We start from the raw sequence: 16,694 nt of genomic DNA, 5'->3' as shown, positions 1-16,694 counted from the left end.
CTAGAGAAACTTCTCCCCTTCTCGCTCTGTTATCTCCTTACTTATTTTCACGCCTCCCTCCCAAACCACACAGAATTGGGAATATGCTGTGAAATTATAATCTGAACTGCATCTATAACTTGACACTGCCCTTTACTATTATTGAAGCAAAAAGGAAATATTTGATTGGGAAATAAGAAAAAAAGATTTTTCAAATAAACAAAAATTTCTCATTTTGAAAAGTGCTTATCCTAGAGCCCAGCTTGGCATCCTTTGTGCACCAGTAACGCCACTGAAATCTCTGGATGCTTTGGAAAGAATACTAAATTAAATTCTCAGACCATGCCCTGTAAAAATGCTACATTGCTTTACAAATGCTATCCTTCTGTTTACGATAAGGAGCTCTTTGATTCTCAGGCTACAACGGTGTTCCACATCCACATAGAAGCGGCTAATTCAGAAACTTCACATTTGCAGGTTGACTCCCAAACAAGCCTGAGCACAAAAACGTACAGCTTTTTGTGCTACTAAAAGCAGTAACAACTGAGAGCTAAAGCATTCAGAATTAGGTTTTTTTTTTTGGTAGGTATGCCTCATAACACTTCATCTAGTAATTACTTGGGATACTCTACTAAAGCAAACTGTATTTGCGAGATGAATGAAGGTCCTAACGTTGCACTTATTTACAAGTCTCAAAGCAGCACACAACATTTTCCACGCTTCATTTTAAGTGAGTGGAAAAGCACAAAGTCACAGTCCCGCAACAAATTTGTGAACACAAGCAACTGTATGCAGGATCGGAAACTAATTCAGATGAGTATTCACATAACTAATGGTACAACTGCTTTACCCACACTGATCCACAACTACAAAACTAAAAAGCATTCTTAGGCACTGATTCCCATCAATTCTCATCAAGCATTAAAATCCCGTTGTATGTTTGAGCAGCAGCAAAACCATGTCAATACGGAACAAAAGAAACAATTGGTTTCTTTTTTTTTTAACGCTGATATCATACAACAAATTTTGAAATCTTCTGCCTCAAAACGCATTCGACTGCATTCTCTGCTACAGAAGCCACAACTCACAAATAAGGGAAATAATTTACATCCTCCTAATGGCACTAGCAAGCAACTACTCGCATTCAGAGAGTGATTTTCATCTCAGAGTAAATTCCAGACTATACAAAACAGGCTCAGCTTACACCAGAGGGGGTACACAGCCCTAGAGGTCCCAGCAAGCGCTGTGGCTTTGTACAGAACATTGTCAGAGCTCTCTGGTGCACAAGAAGCTGCACATTCCTTACTCAGGGGTAGAAGCACAGGGGGAATGAACTCTGTGGCTGGCCAACTGCTTAGGAGAACAGAGGTGAGACCAGACTTGCTGCATCCTCCCCAGCCGCAAGGAGAGGCTCCTGCTACCCTGTAAGGACGGCAGCAGCGACCGGTCCCCATGAGGGAGGCGCAGGGGACCTGAACTCCCTGCGACCTCGCAGCGTGCGCACCCGTACAGAGCCGGGCACAGTCCAGACACGTAAACATGGGTATCACTTCACACATCGCTGAAGACTACATATCTTACCAGGGTGGAGATACAAGAGCATGCAGCCTTTTCAATAACGATCCAAGAACAGGATGTGACAACTACCAAACCAAGCTGAAAGTGAGGAGAACATTTTAAGGACACCAAATGCAATTATACAAATTGGAATCCAGCCAGGAGACCAAATATTTGCTGCTTTATTTTCAGAAGCCAGTAGTTTTGTTTGTGAAATAAGTCACTGGTCTGTTGATTAACCTCATGTTCAAGCTGTAGCTTTGACCATCTTCAGAAAGCATCTAAAACACATCTGGTTAATTTTTAAGTCCTACTGGGAAAGGTCCTGAAGCAATAAAATAAATAAATAAAACAGCATAACTTATTCCTAGTTCAGAATAACCAAATTACACAGCAAATCTGTACTTAACAAGGAACCTCTTCCACCAGCAAAACATGGAATACTATGCCGTTACCTTCTTACTACTGAAAGAAATTCCTGACTGATCTCCCATATTGGCCTAAATGAACTACTGATATTTTCATGACTCTCAAACACAAATGTTTAGCAATTTAAAAAAATCTGTGTTTTTTACGGGTGTTTTTTTTTTTTTTTTAATGTGTGTATTGAAATCATGCAGTGGCCAATTCCCTCCACGTACTATTCCAGGATTTCCAGGTGACTCTCTCTAACAGACGACGAAACAGAACAGTTACCTTATGGAATGCGCTCCCCTACACAACATTAAATATTCTGAGAAACTTTTACATTTCCCACTAGACAAAGATCAGACTCAAAAAAACACCACCAACACTACCTCAGAAGTTGCCATGACACATTTTAGATGCATCTCCAAGCGCTTGAAATTGAACATAGGAAGGGGTGCTGCTTTCACCACATCACTTACCTATAGAGTTAGTTACCTGTACCAAGTCTAAGACATTATGTTCTATTAGATTCAAGGTGAATCAGAAAAAAACAACAGCTTCAAAATTTTCACATTCTTAAGGGCACCTTGGCATTTCTTTTTATTTTTATGACGCTACAGTAAAATACTTCAAGTTGTATTTCAATAATCTAAGAATAAAACTTCTTCTCTTGACCTGGCACTTGGCTCCTCTCCTCTGACTGACATGTAATTATTTTCCTGTTACAGTAAATACATTTGAATCCCTGTAAACCTTAAATAAAGGGGCAAGGGGCAAGATCTAGAGGCTAGATCTTCAATGTTAACCTAATTTATCCATCAATCTTATAATCTACTTAAAATGCCCAAATGACTACTGATTAAAAAAACACAACTTTACTGACCAGCAGAATTTCCACCATCAGCAGTATTACTGAAGTAACTAACTTATCATAAATACCACAATAGAACTACCTTTGAGTTTTGGTTGAAGATACCATTGCTAACATTGTTGGAAAAAAGGACTAGGCAGAACAGACTAGCAAAAAAAAAAAAAAAAGGTTCCCAAAGTTGCCTAACAACATATCGAATAGATGTACCTGGACATCCTGTTTATCATGGAACTGCTTTTTCCAGTTATCTTATTACTCACCTCAGATTTAATAATTAGCACCAACATTTCTTAGCAAGATGCATTTTCTGGCTTTTCAGTAGCAAATTTGAACAGCCATAACAGTTGGCTACAGAACTCTGCAGTCAGGCTTTTCAGCCTCTCAGAATACAAGGTCAAAGAGCAGTTGGTATTACTAAATTAACTGCTGGAATTACTTTGAAGAGTAACTGTGCCTAGACAGTACACCTCCCCAAAACCACAAAAAAAAAAGGAAAAAAAACACTCCACACAACAACCCATATTTGTTACCAATGTTTTGACAGAAGTCTTAGTCAGTATTCTCTGTGAATCAAAAATTGAAAATTTAATGGACACAGGTAAAACCTTAAACCATTCTTTCAGGTCAGTGCAAGCTGATTTAATATTTTAAGCTGGTAGCAGAAGAGTGAGTAAATATTGTTTCTTGCAATAGACAAAAGTTGTTCATTCCTTACCTCATCATCTTTATACCAGGACAGGCTTTCTGCAGTTAGGACGAACCAATATTCCTTGGATCCTCCTTTCATGATGCCGATATTGTTGATGGTCAGCCAGCCTTTCCGGATGACCTGTGCAGAGGTGCAGTCAGGCACAAGTTAAGTTCTTTATTCATGTAATGTAATTCACCTGCAGCATTCATGATTTTTAAAAAATACTTGCTAAATAAAACAAGAACGGGTACTTTTTTTTTTTCAGTCCAGCAAATTCAAAACAGAGTTTTTTCAGGTTCCTGTCATTCAGGAAAAAATAAAGTGAAAATAACATACTCAGTCAAAAGGCTGGAGAAAGAGAGAAACCTAACCTACCATCTTGTAGTGACAACAAGAATGAATGAACTAAGGATAATGTAAACAAAGATACTTATCTGTTGCATAATAACACAAGTAAAAGTCCATACAATTTACATATGACTATTCATACTAATACTAGTGTAACTATTAAGGTCATTTCTGAACTTGGAAGTTGGGAACAGCACCTACTTTCTGGGGAAGCAAGTAGTAGCTTCTTGCACGCACTGGGGACTTGCAGAAGCAGAGAGGTCTTCCACAGCTGAGTCCTCTTTGAAATTAAGATAGGAAGTGGCAAGGAGAGGTATATGAGAGCTATTTTCTTCTCATAAGGTAGAAAAGAAAAATAGAAGAGAAAAAACCTATGAGGGCAATAAAATTGAGGGAATAATGGGAAAAGCAGAGCTTGAAGAAAATAGATACAACTCAAAGATGAAAGAACCGAGAGGAAAGCATACCTGTAAATACTAAGGCCGGGAGCCCACATTGTGTAGAGAAAGAGGGACAACAGAAAACTTACGAGGAATGAGAACTCCAGAGATGAAGCAGAAGAGAGACTAGTCAAGAGAACTGGTTTATGGATCATGCAGAAAGAAACTTAATTTTATTGGAACACTTACTGTTTTCCAATACATACACGAATAAACAAACATTCCTTCCTATCGTACTTTGAACAAGAAAATGGAACTCACCTAATCTCACAGATGCATGCAACCACAGACCGTACTGTTTCTCCCCACAGAAAACCCTTTACTTGCCTATGAAGTATTGAGATGGAAAGAAGAAATGCTCAAAGAAGAACTCCCTCAAAGTCCCACATGTGTGATTGAACATGCTTCTCCATGCTTTTCAGGAAATTTGAGGCTGTGGCGTTTGTCCCATAGGACTTGACAAGACTAATAAGTTCATTTTCAACAGAGAGCCAAGGAAAACCATTCAATATCAATGACCTATTCCTTACCATTCATAAAAGTTTCAGAATCAGAGTTCCCTTTCATTCACCGTTCATTTTTATCAGTTTTGGGTTTGCACACGGCAAGGGACTGGGTTGTTTGACAACTAACCCAAGTAAGAAAGAGATTAGAATTTGCACCTGACTGGCAAAAATATTTCTACTGCATATAATCGAAGAGTACCACTTTTATTTCAAGTAAGATGATAGTGGTTTGTCCATTCACTACCAATGAGGCCATAACATAAGTAAGGAAACCATTGAAGATCCAAAAACAGCCTGTGGGCTAATCACTAAGAACTGATTTGGTTCTGAAGACTCAGTAAACTATGAGAGAACTGGAAGTGACTGCTGTAGAGAGACTCAAGGGTATGGCCTGAGCAGACTGGATAGAGGAGCCAGTACTGCAAAGGTTTCTGCAGAAGTTTGTCATTGCTTTTAATATTCATGTTCATTTAAAAAACACTAAGTGGAGAGGCAGCATTATTGTGCACAAACAGACATGGAATGCTTGTCTGAGTGCAAGTTAAAGGAAACATATTGATATGAGTTGGATTACCCATCAAATCCTCATTTTATACTGTTTATTGAAGCAAAATTTTAGCAGGAAACACGTAGCAGGGATATTTACCAAATGAGTGTACTGGCCTTCCGTACACTTCAGTATACAGACTAAGTTGTAGAACCAACCCAATTACACTTTTTTTCTGAGCTGAACTACACAAATGCAGCCCCATGGAAGAAATTTCAGGAAAAAGCCAGGAGATTAAGGTTCTCCAACTACTTGAACTTAGGCTCACAACAAGGTGAGCTGTATTTGTACAGCAGAATAAATACTTTACAACTTCACAGCAAATGCACAAAGGTGGTGCTAATCCCCATGCTGCAAAGCAACTCAAATAAGATGAGATAACAGAGGACACTGTTCAACCACGCTGCCCGCAATTTAAAAGGCTGTGTTGCTTCCAGTAAAGAGCATATCACATACAAGAAGCAGAGTTTTCAGTATTGTGCTGGCCTTGGCTGCCAGGTTTGGATGCAAATCTTAAAAAAGGTAAATGACTTAAAGACAGGTGCCATAGTGGGGATAAAGAGGTGGTTTCCAGAAGCTAACAGTGAGAAACACCTAAGTAGCAGGCTCAAGACCCTTGCAAGTAATGAATGCTTCAAAGGGATGAGAAGTAGTACTCTGCATATGCCAGTCAAGACTTTCCCTCATCATTACGACAGGCTTTGCAGAACATTAACAAAGTCAATTTTTCTTCCATTTAAACAGAACACATTTGCGTTAGAGGAATCAGCACAGGCTAAGCTAAAGTATTAAAATCTAAACTATACAAGCTGTTTAAGAAGTAATGAAGCTTTTTGTACTGCCTTTCTAAAGTAGGGACTACCTCGATAGCTCCAAAAGACCTTGCTCCAGTCCAACACATCTCCCCATAGATGCCTAACCATTGCCGGGTGTGGACAGAAACAAGCTGACTTGCTGATACAAACATTGGTCGCTGTCTTGTAAAGGAAGGAATTTGCCAGTTATTTCCTCAAAAATTCTGTGTGTGGAGGATTAGATCCAGCTGTCATTCCCCCACAACTCGGCACGAAGAGCAATACAGAGCAGTATCCTGGGGACGTTTTTTCATGTGCAAATTGCTAGAACTGCTTATCTATACCCCTCTAGAAAAACAGGGTACTGCCTGCTCTAAGATATCGTGAACACTACAACAAATCATAATCATACAAAATACTTGGAAGCAGTTCCAGGCAACACCATGGGAGAGAAGACAATCTTAGTGTCCTGTAATATCCAAGGAGTAGCAGTGAGACTTCAAGTTCTTTTCATTGAGTTGTTCACATTTCCCAAGCACTTTTTTTTTCCCCAACAACAAACAGATACACTTTAGAAATAGTCAGTACCAGTGTTGGGGTCAGGGGAGAACGACATGTCAGATCATGGTGTAAATGCAAAACATCGTGACCTTAAGCAACAGCTTTACTTTCCAGAAGAACTGAATAGCACCTTACATATCAGTCAATTTCTCAAAAGATAACCCAAGACATATTTAAGAAATACATGTCCTTCCATAGACAGTCAGCAGCAAGGATTTTTAAAAAGATTTTTTGAAGTAGAAACCTCTGATTATGTTTTATGTTGGTGTTTTTAAACTATCCTGTTAGCTATGTTGTACAGTACTCAGCATGGAAAATGAAGGTAGTGGTTTTCATTATTGTTTTCACTAGTTCATTTTCTGGTTGGTTTGGATTTAAGAGATCCATTTCAGCATTTTCTATCATATTTCTAAGTGTCACTCTGCACAAACCGGATATTAGTGACACAATTTATGAACCTCAGGAAGGTGAAAAATATGAGTATTGCCAGAAGCTAGTGAAGACAATATTTTGACCGGTAGTTGGACTCCATGTACAGGATGAACAAGAGATGACACAGTTCCTTCCTTCAGGGTCCTGATATCTAATCTGGGTGTCTGAAAAATGAAACTTCGAGGGTACAAAAGCACATGAACAAGCCAGAAGGAAGTCATTTTCTGATAGTTCCGCTGCACAAAACTGAAATCGTATCTGTTGTTCTTATCCTCCACCATTTCATGAATAAACAGGAAAGCAGGATTTGATATAAGTGCATTTTATGTATTGCTATATGACTTACTAATGCCATTAAACCAAAGAAGATATTTGTGAAAGAAATACATTAGAGACTCAGTAAGCGTTCCACTTCTTTCAAAGAAGTATTTGAATGATGATCTAAGGAAAGACAAGCAAAATTGGCTGGGCAGAGAGAAATACAAGTGTGAAAATTATGAGACTGGCTACTTCAGCAACCACACAACACATAGCATTTTGTTGAATTAACATAACTCCACTGAAGTTACGTTACGCTATTCCATTGAAATACTTGTGAACACACAACACAAATCCCAGCACTGCTCTACTTCATCTTGTCGTCATTGTGACACAGCAGGTGTTACTAAATAGTAACCACATTGAGGGTAAAAAAAAAACAAATGAAAAAAAACCTGCAGAAACTACTCTGAGGCATCCTTACAAGTTATTGACTCTTTGGGTTCAAATAGAAAGATTCTTGCACTACAGAGAATAAAAAGGAACAACAGATTAGAGAAGCCTAATACAGTATTTCACCGTAATCTGCTAAATAACAGAATAAAAATTGATCAGATTACGTATGCATCTGGTCTATGTTCAGCATCAGAACAGATCTTGAAATGACATTGCTTCCCTGAAAGATATATCACATAACTTAAAGATAATGGCAGTGGCCAAGTCCACACCTCTACTTTAAAGTAAAATTAAGTCTTCACCAAAGCAAAACACTCAGCAGTGAAAAAATGAAATATGCTTCAAATGTAGTTAAACAAAGACTGAGGTGATTAAGTCAATCATCAAGGAATGATAACCTAAAAAATAAGTATCAGTAAAGGTCATTTAGAACAGCAGCATTTCTCTAGTCTTGAAAAGATGAAAATTCAACAGTAGCATTTCTCTTTCTAGGATATTTCAAAGTTAGCATCATGTTGTTGTCCATAGGCACCACCTCTAGAATCTTTTACAGAAACATTGACACTTCTTAACAGAACAGCCTTGTAATGTTTTTCTGACCCCCTCACTAAGTGTGGCACAAGTTTCCACTTCCACCTACTTGCTCTGAAAGATTCTGAAAACACTTTTTTTCCTGAGTCATGCAAGGTAAACTGATTGAAGTGTATCTGAAGACAAGAAGCAGCGAACTATGTTAATGAAGCAGGATTAATTAAAAAGAAAAAAAAAAGAAAATAAAAAGGTGCTGCTGGAGAAAAAGTTATTTATTAGCACAATAGCTGAGGCCAACTGATGGGGTCTGAACCCTACCTGTGTTCAGAGGAAATGAATCAGATTGTGGGTGTAACGTTGTAATGGAGACAAAACCTTCGTACCCAAATCTCCAAATCACTTGGACAGTGACATTAAACTCATAGTTCAGATTAATCACCTTCTCCAATTACAGGGGCTACTTAAGTGCAGCAGCAGATTTTACCATAGAAGTAGAAACACAAACCAGTTTTATATAAACGACACATAATTTGAGTAATCTGCATTCTTGCAAATTGTAGTATGGACTGGGCACGTACATCATGACACCTTTGTCTTCAAAGGTTTATCAAGAAGGGGAGTTTAAAAAAAACAAATCTCAACATACATAATACAACAGTTAGGAGTAGGTCAGCCTTCAGGATCCAGATCTTGCTAGTGTGCTGTGTAAAACCAAGCATTACATTGATTACTTCAAGCAAATTAGAAGACAGACTAACCTGTGGCTTAAAAAGAAACTTTGTGGAGTCAGGTCAAAACCTCAGGCGGTAGCAAAGGAAAGAAAGAGAGGCCAAAGATTGAGCATGAGAGGATAAATTAGTAGTAGGGGAAAAGGGAGCAAAAACATGTTAAGAGGAACTGGCATCACACTTCTTCCAAAAATACAACAAGCTCACCTTATTTCTGAGATACACAGAAACAGTTAATAGTTATCTGCACCATTCCAGTTCAAAGCAAATCACAAAATGAAAATCAATGTGATTGCAAATGAGCACCTCATAATTTTGGGAAAACAATGATCTCGATCTCTTGAGAGATTGAATTCAGCTGCTGTTAGAATCAATGCTGCCTAATCCTTTTTCCTTTACTGAACATAAGTATAGTTCAGGTTTGTTTGAAATGTTAACTAATATGATTTGATAATATGGCAACAAACTGGAAAAATGGGTATGTTTTCAGCAAAGATATTACCAAATAATGCACAAGATAGGGATTTACTTCTTACATCTAACCATCACCAAGCCAGGAGTAATTTGTTATAAAATTAACTGCTGTTTAGACAATTAATTCTAATTAGTAATATTAAATGCATTCACATTTATTTACTCATGAGCTGGAAGGGTTAGAAAGGAGTCTGTCCATGATATATTGATCCTCCTTGTGCTATGAGAAGAATGCTAAAAAGACTTCAGATATTTCTAAGTTTATTAATAAATTCACGTTTTCTATCAGAAGCAATTCCTTTGTATAAACAAAACACCAATAACAGTACCTGTACCCATAAACAATATGTTCATTTAAGCAAAAGCTAAAGTTTCATTTTGGTTACCAAAAATTATAATTTGCCCACCTTTCAAAAAAATATTTACTATAAACAAAAGCACTTACATCAGATAAATACTGCTTTCCAGTTATATAATAAACATCAATTAGTCGTTTTAGTTTGAGAAGCTTGGACAATTATAAACATATTAATTTTATCCAAAGTTTTCTATAACATTTTAAGTTATATTTGTTCATAGTTGTAACAGCAGGTTAGTAGCAGTTAAGTGATGAACTGCAATTATACTTTGTTGAGGAAAGGTTACAAACAAAACAGCTTCACATTAAGTAGTTTAGTAGCAAGTATTAAACAAACCAATGAGTTAGAGACAAACTTTGCCCTCTGAGAAGCTAAATGAAAAAGCAACAATAAAGCTTACAGAACTTAGCTCGTACAATTTGCCTTGAAGGCGGTAGATTGGTTCCCTGAAATAGCAAATTGCAAAAGTAAAGTTTTGTTTCAGAAACATTTTCTCATTCTTTTCAACTCCAAACAATTAACTTACAAACATCTCTTTATTATCTTCAAATAAAAGGTTCAGCAAAGCCCTTTATATCAATAAGTAATCAAGTTGCAACATATAATTTAAAACTCCAAGCTGCTTCTCCACTTCTTTAGAGAAAAAAGGATTCACTTAATTAAAAAAACATTCATTTTATATGTGTATTTTTGAAGAGTCAGATAACTGACTGATTTTCCTTTTAAGGGACACTCTAAAGTGATGACAGTTGTTGTGTTTGACACATGTTCCGGCACAGCTAGATAAGAAGGAAGTCTCTCCTCAGACGGGAGAGACAAGTCTTTGAAGCCATTTCAGTGTTTAGACCTTTCAACTTTTTTTCATTTTAGCCCAAACCATATATTACAGCAAAAATGCCACTCATGCTAGCCAGGCTCTGGGGAACCATCATATTCAAGTTAATGAGATTATTGTGACTAACATCTTAAAACATAACTAGCAATTTCTTGGTGGGAGGAATAGGTTGGGTTTCCATGCCCAAAAAAATGACCGGGTTTTCAAAAAGTGCTAGAATTCTGATCTACAACAGCACAGTAGGAGATTTTCTGAAATCACAGGTTTAACACAATGCTCACATTTGAAAACCTTAAACTTTTCACCTCCTGAGCTTTGTTTGACCACATTATACATGAAAACATCAGGAAGACATTCAACGTGGGTAACTGTCTTTTCTACTAGATTTTTTTTTTTTATAACCCTTTAAGGTGTGTACTATTTCCATACTATTTTTTTCCTGTTTAAGACTTTGCAAAACCCTCAAATTGAGCAGAAATCCTCAAAGGTGTAGCATTTTCATTTTTTTTCATTTCATATTAAAAAAGGATTGATCCTTTGAAGTACCAAGTACCCCTGGCCTGCACAAAAGGAAAAAAAGAAGCAAGGCTCATGAGCACTTAGCACCTTGCAGAATCAATCCCATATCATTATGGAATCAAAAGAAATAACCAACTGATTTTATTAATGAATCTCAGTGAAAATGGCAATTAATTTCAGACCAACAATCAGTTATTCTTTGTTTACTCTGAGAGAGGACAATGGTACATAGTCAACATCTTCGTGAGGCCAACTGAAAGCTTTCAAAACAGGTAAAAGCAAAAATGCTTTTGCTTGCTGAATTGCCCCTTCATTGCTATTAAGCTGTGAACATGTGAGAACTAGTAAAAATAACTGTATGACAAAGCACACACAAGTAAGTACTCACCGGTGGTTTGGATTCTGAAATTCACAAGTTCGCAGTTAATGAAAAAATACATTTGTGTGTAACATGAAAGATTTGATGTGTTAAATGGCATGGGAGGGGAGGCACCAACCAGCAGTGCAAACAGTAGCAGGAATTTAAACAATAAATGATGACAACGATGAAAGTCATGTGGCACTGAAAACTTCAGTAAAAAGGAGATGATGATGCATTTTATATATGTTTCAAGCAGAAAAGGTAAATTATGGATGTACAAAAAATAAACGCAGCCAAGAAAACCAGACAGCTGGGATTAACTTGCACATGCCATTATCCATTCTCTGTTAAGGTGCCTACCTGATTTCCCACTGCACTTTTGTTAACCTGACTGCTTCTTTGTTGGGCACTAAGGAAAGCAGAGGAAAAAAGTTATACTGAAGGAACTCAAAAACTAAACCAGTTCCTGAGCAGCAGATTTTAGTAGTAATAGTTACTTATGATTCCAGCACAGAAAGCTAGTGTAACAAAGAAACACAATAAAATCATTGCATGTAAGTGCATTTTTCAACTACTTTTCTTACTTAACTTACTTACTCTTACAGGAACATTTGCCTGCTTAGCACAGAAGAGATACGCACACCAGACAGCTCCTACTAATCATCTCCTTTTGTAACAACATCCTACTTACATCAGTAAAGGTTACTAAAAGCATAGAGAAATTATGGCTCATGGGGGGTAACTTTGGAAACATTAGCCTCTATAAATATTAGAAAAGAGATGAAAAGTGAGACATTTCTGTTATTTAGAGCAGTACAACAAAATCCTCCCCTGCTGGAGGCTTCTTAATAGCTTTGTCATGACAGTTTGTTTTGAATATTATTCTAATATTTATATGCACTGTGAGGGTGTAAATATAACCAATGGATGAAGCTGTCATAAAGTTGGTTCAAAAAGCTGGAACCTTGTAAGAGCAGAGCACATTCGAAATTAAAACATATTTAAAATATTTTCCTCAATGCTTGAACTCTGGTAATCTCAACTCCTGAAACAAAACACACTCCTGTCTCAAACACACAGGTTGCCATTAATTCTAAAAACCTTTGTGTTATGTGGCTTCTAAGTGTTAGACCATACAATTACAGTATCGCTGGAAAAAGGGAAAAAGTGTTCAAGCAGCAGGCTTTGCTACACAACTACCAGAGCAGCAACCGGTGACAGCAAGTTTTCTTTGGATTAGATTATACCATTTCAGCAGACATTAATTAACTGACGAAACAGCATACGTATTAGATCATCTACAAACACTCCTCTGAAAGAGTAGGAAAGAAAGATGTGCTTGGATCACAGCCTACAGGCCCAAGGCTGAAACTATTTTGTGCACAGCTGCTGATCCAGAGAATTGCTGGGGCACCAAACTCATCTCTGTCCCAACTCTGATCATGCCTTTAGGGCCATAATCTATCAAACCAGCAGTCTACATGTTGTCAGTGAGAAGATCCACAACCATGTTTATTCCACGTGCCTATTTACTGGGCTTAGCTCTCAATCACCCAGATACTTTTGACCAAATGACAGCACACGTCTCCAGTACATCATCTGAACTGCATAAATTTGGGTGCATAAATTATGATTAAATAACCTGCATAAAGAAAATACAGCACTAATCCCTCACCAATTCTCATCTGTTGTTTGAGAAGCACATACAATATGGCTTTACAAAATCTAATTGTCATTCTTTGGGTGTTCTTTTTATTCTCCCCCCACTTCACTGCCTTAGGGAAGTTAATTAAATAGACAACTAACATCATACTAAGAAACCCACGTCTTTTAGCAATAGCCCAGCAATTAGTTCTTTATTTACTGTTCTAAATACAAATTACCCCTCATGTAGATTGAATCACTTAGCTGTGTTTGAGTTACACCAACTGGAAACAAACCCAATCCCAACATTTTACCACTCATTCTGCTAAATGTGACAAGTATTAATATTCTATGATTTCACCCAAAAGAAATAAAATCAAATCATAACTACACAAAGCTGTTCTAAATATTGGCTTTCTTAAATCTTTCTGAAATACTGTACCTGTCTTAGGCCCCGCAATGCTTCAATGTAAATTGAAATACCTTGTGCTCATTCTTATGAGCAAGGTTCACAGGACTTACGCTTATAAAACACTGCAGTCGCAGGAGACAGCTGGCTAGGACACTCAGCAAACCAAAGGAAACACTAAGGAATCTGAGGAAGCTACATTCCAGGATGTTTGGACACTGCAGAAGCCCGTATGCTACCCACATTTATTTCATTTTCAAATTCTAACATAATTGCTATAACAACACTATGATTACGGGCTAAAATCTGTATTTTCTATTGTTTAGCTCATAAATAAATTTTACACTTAAAATTGTTCTTAGTTAATCAAGCTTGCTCTCCCAGTGGACCACAAGTCAACAAAAAGCACTTGCCTAGCCATCAATTTCAACCCCTGGAAAGACTTGCTTAGACTTACAGTTATTAGTGAACCTAAGTGGAAGGCCATTTGTTATCTACTTACACCTCTTGCACAGGGGCTGGGGATTTCCACGTCTACTGGCAGAAGAGGAAGAAGTTTTCCCAAGAAACTTAACTGGGATGTTTTAACTCCTTAGAAAAGATGAAGCACTGAGAACCACAGACTGAACTACAGGCTCAAGCAACAGCATCTCTGAAGGTTTTATTTCCAGAGGAGAGACATACTGAAATAGCTCCAGATGTACCTGGCACTCCACAATCCAAGGCTATAAAACATGGGAGGTTCCAACTTGACACAAGGAGACATCTTTTCATAGTGAGGAGAGGCAGGCATCAGAACGGGCTGTATAGAGTAGCTGGCAAATCTCTCTTTTTGGAAGTTTTCAGGATCTGATTGGACAAAGCCCCAAGCAAACTTGTCTGAACTTAACATCGCCCCTTCCCTGATCAGGAGGTTGGACCAGTGACTTCCCAAGGTCACAACACCCACCATGAATACATATGAAGTGTTTTTAGCAGGCTTTTTCCTGTCAGGAAAGGATGAAGAGAAGTAAATAGCAGGCAGGTTGTTGTCTTGACCTCTAAAAGGCCAGCTACCATTCCTACATCCTGTCTTTTGTCAAGAGAACTGATAGAGATATCCAGGACCTGCAAACAATATTAGAGAAAGTTGTTCAAACCAAACACAAACAGTGCTTGGCTTTGCCTTTTCCCTTCTCAGCTTATTAATTCTGTGTCTTAAACCTTCAAGTCATACTGTCAAAGATGTAGACCTTCCTTCACAGTGCTAACTAGAATAGCCCATAATATAACCATCACTATGGTGCCAATCTTTGTTGCCAATGTCACGTGTAGATGAAACCTGTTACGATTCCAAACGCTCTTATGGCAAATGAATATGACCGAAGAAACATTTATTCTTCAAAGTGTGAAGACATCTTTAACATTTTGACTAGTGTCAAAGTGCTGGTATGAAGTCCCTGAGGAACAAAATTGCTGGAAGCTGGGGAGGACGTTATGGAGAATATTCTCACAGTCTTTTCAATTAAGCAAGGACAACATCAAACCAGGCCCTGGAGGCTATTCTGTTACTATTATCTTCTAGAGCCAAACAGCAAGCACACTTAAAATTCAGTGACATCTATTACTCTGAATGAAACTGTTTCACATGGAATCACAGCTCCCAAAATATGCATTAGCAACAATACAGAAATACCACCAATAATACACATTCCTGTGGTCCTAAAACGGATACAGCAAGGGCATCAGCTCTGCTAAAGCTGCCTCCTGAGACTGATGTGATCCCAGGCCCAGACATAAGCTTCAGTGAATCCAGGCTTGTGAACAAGGGTAAAGAATCCCCGACAAGTGAGAGTTTAACACTACACATATTGAGAAAAAGCATGCTTCTGCATATTCGGGACTTCATAGTTTGCATCTCCACTGTCACGCTCAAGACTTCTGTTTTGAAGTTAGTAAAAAAAAAAAAAATCTCTGACAGTGTCTTTATACCAAAGTAGCTATATACATACTTTGCGAAGCCAATGAAGTCTTCGTGGTTGGTGTTGATGTAAGAAACCTGGATATCAATCAGCAGCAGCACCTATTAGGGGAGACAAGAGACCAAAAAAGAATGGGTGAGGTGGAGGAGCGAGATTGAGGAAAAGGAAGGGAGAAGAGAACAAAACTTTGAGTTTTCTGCATTATTAAATATTCCTTTCATAATTGTTCATAACAAAAGCAACAATATCTTCTAAATCCTACCACTCCTGTTTGTATGCTTGTTTAATAAGCTAGACTACAGAAGAGCTTAACCCTTTCCCTCTATTTTTTCCTGACAGACCATTTTTACTAACTTGACCTTTGTCCACTTCATTAAGATCAACTATACCTGACCAGAAAGAGTTTAATAATAGGCAACAAGTGTCTTCAAGCTAATGAAAATCCTGTCTACTGGTACCATTCCAGCCAAGCCAGCAAGAAAACTGAAACTTTAAGCTAAAATCAGGAGGCCATCGTTTTCTTTAGGTACTACATAAAGAAGTGATACATAAGCTAGCCCTGTCCCAGAAAACTTACAGTGCAGGTACTAAACAGGCATTCTGGTGCACACACCAGGCCTGAGAGATGAGATAGTCAATAAAATAACAGAATGAATGGTTTGTGAAAGAGAAATGTATCAACTTACTACTTGCTGATCCTTCTAGATCCCAGAGACAGAATTTGAATCAAACTTTATAATCTAACCAGGAAAAGAACTTGCTAAGACATCGGAGAAAACACACTCCCACCCTTGCTCAGCTTCTTGAACATGCATGAGACTGAAGGAAATCATGATTTTTCCATCTATCAGCAGGAGCAAGGAAAAAAGATATTGCTACCACCACAGTCACCAAATTTCTTACTTCATATTCAGCAAGATTTTGTAAAAAGAGGAAGCCTTTTACTACCTTCTCCTCCCTTGGATAATTGGATAATTGTATAATTGGATAATTGTATAATTATCCAATCCACTATCCATACTGAT

At 37.8% G+C, this 16,694-nt stretch overlaps 1 protein-coding gene across 8 annotated transcripts in view; it reads right to left on the bottom strand.

Annotated features, from left to right (window-relative positions):
- DNM3 (dynamin 3) overlaps positions 1 to 16,694 on the bottom strand; it is a 180,827-nt gene that overhangs the window by 122,860 nt on the left and 41,273 nt on the right. For 6 of the 8 annotated variants that reach the window (XR_013954166.1, XR_013954167.1, XM_080601703.1 and 3 more), the window contains exons 12-15: positions 15,700 to 15,770; positions 12,016 to 12,064; positions 10,357 to 10,386; positions 3,531 to 3,644 (exon numbers count right to left, since the gene is read on the bottom strand). Coding sequence is in view for 6 of the 8 variants with exons in the window: in XM_080601703.1 (XP_080457829.1) it covers positions 3,531 to 3,644; positions 10,357 to 10,386; positions 12,016 to 12,064; positions 15,700 to 15,770 (264 nt within the window). In the remaining 2 variants the exon portion in view is untranslated. The remainder of the gene's footprint in view (positions 1 to 3,530; positions 3,645 to 10,356; positions 10,387 to 12,015; positions 12,065 to 15,699; positions 15,771 to 16,694) is intronic. The other 2 variants (XM_080601705.1, XM_080601708.1) reach the window with 1 other exon arrangement.

The sequence above is a fragment of the Anser brachyrhynchus genome (genome assembly GCF_964034855.1).
Source record: "Anser brachyrhynchus genome assembly, chromosome: 8".
NCBI lineage: Eukaryota > Metazoa > Chordata > Aves > Anseriformes > Anatidae > Anser > Anser brachyrhynchus.
Note: the sequence above shows the minus strand (reverse complement) of the source record. Positions and strands in the feature narration are given on the sequence as shown.